Source organism: Aplysia californica, unplaced genomic scaffold (genome assembly GCF_000002075.1).
Source record: "Aplysia californica isolate F4 #8 unplaced genomic scaffold, AplCal3.0 scaffold01152, whole genome shotgun sequence".
NCBI classification, from domain to species: Eukaryota; Metazoa; Mollusca; class Gastropoda; order Aplysiida; family Aplysiidae; genus Aplysia; species Aplysia californica.
In genome coordinates, this window is record NW_004798422.1 from 90314 (window position 1) to 96357 (window position 6044).

Sequence of the window (6044 nt, forward strand, 5' to 3'; positions counted from 1 at the left end):
CCCCCCCCCCCCCCCCCACCAACTCGTCAGCATACATTTTATGCCTCCATCCACAAAATTATGAGTTCTTTTTTTTTCCCAATGAAAATTTTTTAATGCACAGTGAAGTGCACAGTCATTACACTACAAATGCCAGATCCGTATCACCATACAATTCACTGAACGAAATATTCTAAACTGACACCGTTACCCAAAAGTCGTGGACAGTGTAAGTGAAACTAATCCCTGCCTCTTTTAGGTGTGAATCGATAAATGGGAAATCAGGCAAGAGAAGAAAGAGGTGTTACAAGAGAGTAACAAACACAAAATAGAAGGAGGGGAGATAAGGTCGATATATGTTGGATAGGAAAGAAGGAGCAAAGCACACCGGAGCACCTGCCAACCACCCACAGACAATACAAGGTAATGGGAAAATTCGACTTTGGTATGAAAGAACAGACACACATCAACACAATAACCGTCATTTAGTGGAAAGAAAAAGCTAGATAGACAGACTGATACAACAAAGGGGGGGGAAAAAGAGTCAAAACATAACGTACATAATTTAGAACACAAAAAAAAAATTCTGAAGGAGGAAAACGAAAGTAGACAAATCCTTGGGTGTGTTTAGTTTAAGTAAAAGCGTTTTGCCACACTATACATACAAATAGATCATAAAAGTGTCAAAGCTTAGAGGTTATCCCACCTGCCAACCACTCCAGGACCCAAAAGAAGAGTTATGGGGGGGAGAGATAGAGAGTCTCTACAGCCCCATTAGGTTAGGATTATGTAACAAATGGACTGAGGCAAATAAATGTGAGTTGCAAAATACACAATGAAAATATGCATTTCCACACCATTTACGATAAGCACAAATGACCCAATGGAAAAGGAATTTAAGATTTAAAAATCTGATTTTATGCAAATCTGATTGGAACTCTTTTTTAACTGGCGCAAAAAAATAATTTTTTAATGGACAGCCCAGATTTGAATGTCAATGGAGGGTGCCCTGGTAAGTCCTAGGCCCTTCTTCTTTACTTTCCCTATATTGTTTGTCGGCCCATCTTACTGTTTCTCAATCTCACCACCAAATGACCATAATAATTGTGTCACACACAATGTGCTTGTCTTTACTCAAACTCCAACAAAAGCAAACAGCTCAGTCTTAATCAGAGCACTAGGCAGGTCTGTACTACTACAGAGTTACAAGTAACATGCAAAGAAAAGAAGGAGGAGAAATACGGACGACACATGACAGAGAAGATCTGAGAAAGGAGGAGTAAAGCACACCAGAATGCCTGCCAACTACCCAGCAAAACTGCTGGAAAGCCTACATGGTCTGCAAGTAATACACAAAAAAATCCTTTACTGACCTCATCGTTTCCAGGACCTCCTCTGGACCCTCTTTCCCTTCCTGAAGAAAAAAGAAAACAACAAATTTGTTTTAGTAGAGGTTTAACGGCGCTCGAAACTGCACAAGGTCATATATGAGCGCCAGAAGATTAGAGGAGTGACAAGGCAGTAACAAACACAAAAAGAAGGGGAGATATAGACCATAGATGTTTGATAAGAAAGAAGAAGCAGACCACATCAGAGCACCCGCCAACCACCCACTAAAGAACAATTTGGCACTGAGCCGAGATGCAACACCTCACCAAGCATAAGCCGCAGAAGTTACAACAAAAGCAAAAATACGGATAGTTTTATGGAAAATAAAGACAACTGAAACTGAAAGGGAAATGCTTTTTTGTTGTTTAATTCAGTCAGTGTTCAGTGTCACTCACACTGGTCATCTGAAGTCTGATGACAGACCAAGAGCAACTAGTCCAATCAAAATGGTTATAAAGATGGCACAAAAAGGAGATTTCAAAGTTGAGAAAAACAAGTCACACTCATACTTATATTAATTGTTTTTGTTTTGTTAAGTGTTTTACAGCACTCGCAACTGCATAATATGGTCATCATGAGAGCGCACGGGACACATTTATCATTGTCAGTTTGGTAGAAGTTTATTTTGAATTTTTGCTCGAGTTGCGGCCAGCAAAGCCCACTCATCGATTTTAGGACCACCAAAGGATCTTTAACGTGCGCAACTTGCACATGGAATCACCCAGATGTTTTTGCCCTTATCCGAGATGACTAGAAAGTAGAGACAAAATCAGACGACAGAACATGAAATGATTAGAGAGCAGGTAAGGTGAAAGAAGGAAAACATTTTTAGAAAAGGAAATTTTCCGTAGCTGTCAGGTTTCAAACTCGGGACCTATTAAATGCGAGTCAAACATAAAGAGCCGAGCCCCTTCATTAAGATCTATGCAAAGTCATGTTGGTGACATCACAACATTAATATTTATTTTTTCTTGCTTATATGATAAAGACCATAATAATATTATCTTTATGGACACTGAAGTTTTGAGAGTTCACATGCTCCTGCCAATGGAATCATATCATATTACTAAACAGCTTAGCCAAAGAGTTTACTGACCCTAGCTAGAACAAACTCATATTCACACTAAAAAACTAAAATACTTCAGGCAGCTTTTATTTTCATTTGTATACTGCTGTACTACATACTACATGATGTCTTAGGAAGGTTCAACCCTATCATCACCAACAAGAATACAGAATGCTGATTTCTCCGACACTGGTATAATGTAGAACTGAAACACATCGAGCACCTCACTTCCCTGCATCCATTTCAACCTCCAGTATTTAGTTTCAGTAAGAGTTCTACGGCACTTGCAACACAATAAGGTCATATGAGTGCCGAAGAATAGATGTGTTACAAGAGAGTAACATACACAAAAAAGGAGGAGAGACAAGGACGATAGATGTTTGATATGAAAGAAGGAGAAAACCACACCAGAGCACCCGCTTGTGACCCACAACCTCCAGTTTTGTCAATCAGTGAAGAACAAAGTAGGTAAAGGCAAATAAACTTCAGGCCTGCAGTCAAAAGTACCTCAACAAAAACACCCAACCCAAATTATGGGCGTCAGAACATTCTAACTGAGCCAGGTCCCAATGCATCCACTGTCAACTGGGAGTGGTTTTGCATGCAACCTGACTTAAGATTAAACGTAAATGGGGTGATGCTGCACTGGAACACATGATGACACCAGGGGACTCAAACCGTCAATTCAAAACGTTCATGAAAAACCAAAATAATGTTAAGATGTAGAGTATCTGTTCTACACAAGTAATAAAGTCACAATCAACAATACAAAAGATGACTTTAAAATAGACGAGATAAGGCGTACCAGCAGCACTGAGACTCATGTTTCACACACAAAACAAAAAAACACAACAACCCCCCCCCCCCCCATACAAGACACAAATAAAAAGAGGCCTCTGTTGACAGACAGTGGTCTCTGCGACCGTGACAGCAAAAGATGAGTGTGGGCCAAACTCTTCCAAACATACATCTAGGTTTAGGGTAGGTGATTTCAGCATCAGGGTTGGGGTGATTTAAATCAGTTGATTTTTTTGATTTAAATCAACTTGATTTTTAAATCACTTTTTTCAAAATTTATTTTTATTCAGTTTTTACACATTTCAACATTCAGAATTCCTTTCCTTGGTTTCATAAAACAGATATAAGGTTTAGTAGAATAATATAATCATGCTTAAAAGTCTGCTTTTCCCCCTTTCACTGTAAAATAATACAGTATTCAATTTACTTTTTTTTTCATAATTGAAATCAGAGCTGGTTTGATTTAAATCAGTTGATTTTTTAAAATTTTAATCAACTTGATTTTTAAAATAAAAATCAGTGATTTAAATCACTTTTCAAAAAATGTATTCAGCTTTTACATATATTTAAACATTCAGAATTCCTTTCCTTGGTTTTATTAAACAGATATATAAGGTTTAGTAGACTAATACTAATATAATCATGCTTAAAAGTCTGCTTTCCCCCCTGTCACTGTAAAATAATACAGTTCTCAATTTACTTTTTTTTCATAATTGAAAACCAGGGTTGGGTTGATTTAAATCAGGTCGATTTAAATCAGTTGATTTTTTAGAATTTAAATCAACTTGATTTAAAAAATAAAACTCAGTGATTTAAATCACTTTTTAAAAATGTATTCTGTTTTTACATCTTTAAACATTCAGAATTCCTTTCCTTGGTTTTATAAAACAGATATAAGGTTTAGTAGACTAAAATAATCATGCTTAAAAGTCTGCTTTCACCCCTGTCACTGTAAGTAGTAAAATAATTACTGTATTCAATTTACTTTTTTTTCATAACTGAAATTAGCTTTTTCTTTTTCTTTTTATACAAACACAAGTGCGCGCACAAACACACACACTGTAATAAAATGCAAGTTTATCTATGCATAATTACCCCCCCCCCCCCTTCCTTTTGGACTGACATTTTCTTCATTTTTTGTCTGTAGCCATAATTCACTGATATAGCAGATTAAGGCTTTCTAAAATTGCAGTTGCTTAAATTAATCATTAGTTAAAATAAAGACAATGCATTTTGCACTAAAAGAACTTACTTTTAGCCACCAAAAATCCCAAACAGAGTCTGCATTTTTTTTAAAATAAAAAAAATCCGATTTAAATGAAAAAAAAACGATTTTTTTTATTTTTATCAAAAAAATCACCAACCCTGTTCAGCATACATGACAGCTGATGGGGTTAACTTTAATTTCAGGGCAGCACCAGTTTTGTCGTAAGTAAAATCCAAAATTCATATTCATATATGACAGACATTTTTGTCTCAAGCAAAATCTTTTAAGACAGAACTTTTGATTTTGTCTTCACCAATTCCAAGTTTTAAAAAAAAGGAAATTAGTTTCAAGGTGAAAGACTTCCACAAACCGTTATGAAGAAATGAAAACCAAACTACAATCAAGCTATAGATCTAGTTTCCAGCCTGCTTATCCACTTTAAACTTATCCTTCTGCTTCACTCCAGTTGTCTAAATGTAGTCGAAAGACGTAGACTGTTCCACCAGTGTCTAGAATTTTTAAAAATTTAGATTCAATCAAATCGAGGACTTCATATATGTAACAAACGACCACCCCAACAAACACAATAGAAGAGATGTAACCCTAACTCTGACCCGACCTTTACTGGACTTACTTATCCCTATTGGGCCCTATCCCTGCCCTAAACATTCTATTCTACTGTTTCATGGTGGTCGCTCTTTATGGAATTCCTCCCCATTAGAAATAGTGAATTCCAAATCACAGATCATGTGATGTCACTGACGTTGATGACAAAAAAAAAAAGCAAGTGGCTATTCTCCGGTGTCGCGCCGTTCAATAGATCGGAAGCTGTTCTCCGGCGTCACGCCCCCGGTCTATTATTTGCAATTTATACCTCTCTCATCTGTTTATCTTGGAAAAAAATTAGGTATTTTTTTACTTTCCCTCCCGTTTCACACTCAGCTACCAGATGTCTATTTTCTACTAAATATTGATGCATTGAACACGAATATCAACTTCATTTCCGTCGCAAATTAATAGTTTTTGAAATATTTGATTGTATGCTTTGGACCAATCGGGGGGTTCCAGGGGGGTAAAAGAAAATCTGGGGAGGTTACCCATAATTTGATATTTTACAGTTAGATTTGAAATTGTCTTGAAAATAATTGATTTGCGACAGTTTTAGTGGCTTTATGTGTGATCTGCAGCAAACAGTACAGCAGTTGGACCCCTGAAACAGTGCATCTGTGTGCGGGAGTGAAAGTAAAAATTTACCCAAAATTCCCATAACTTCACCACTTCCAATAATACAGACGACAGGTTTTCAGACACAAACTGACTCAATTCCTCAAATTTGTAATTATGATAGGTGCTAGAAGAAACGTGTTCACCACTCTAGTGATGCAAGTTCATACCAAAGAGTGAGCATAAGAAGAAGTCACTTTTCACTGTTTCTAAAAAGGGAGATACGACAAGAAAGCACCGAGGTCGCGAAATATCAGTTAAATTTATCGAAAATTACAACAACAAGAAATAAGTTAAGGAAGAGGCTAGCCGTACTTAATGACGGCTAGACTGTCGTACTTAATGACGGCTAGACTGCCGTACTTAATGACGGCTAGACTG

At 36.8% G+C, this 6044-nt stretch overlaps 1 protein-coding gene across 1 annotated transcript in view; it reads right to left on the reverse strand.

The window, feature by feature from the left end:
- The window catches only part of LOC101859614 (serine-rich adhesin for platelets), a gene marked incomplete at its 3' end in the record, with an annotated part of 66703 nt that overhangs the window by 58064 nt on the left and 2595 nt on the right, over window positions 1–6044 (reverse strand). The window contains 1 exon segment of the mRNA XM_013090139.2: window positions 1353–1393. Coding sequence (XP_012945593.1) covers window positions 1353–1393 — 41 coding nt within the window.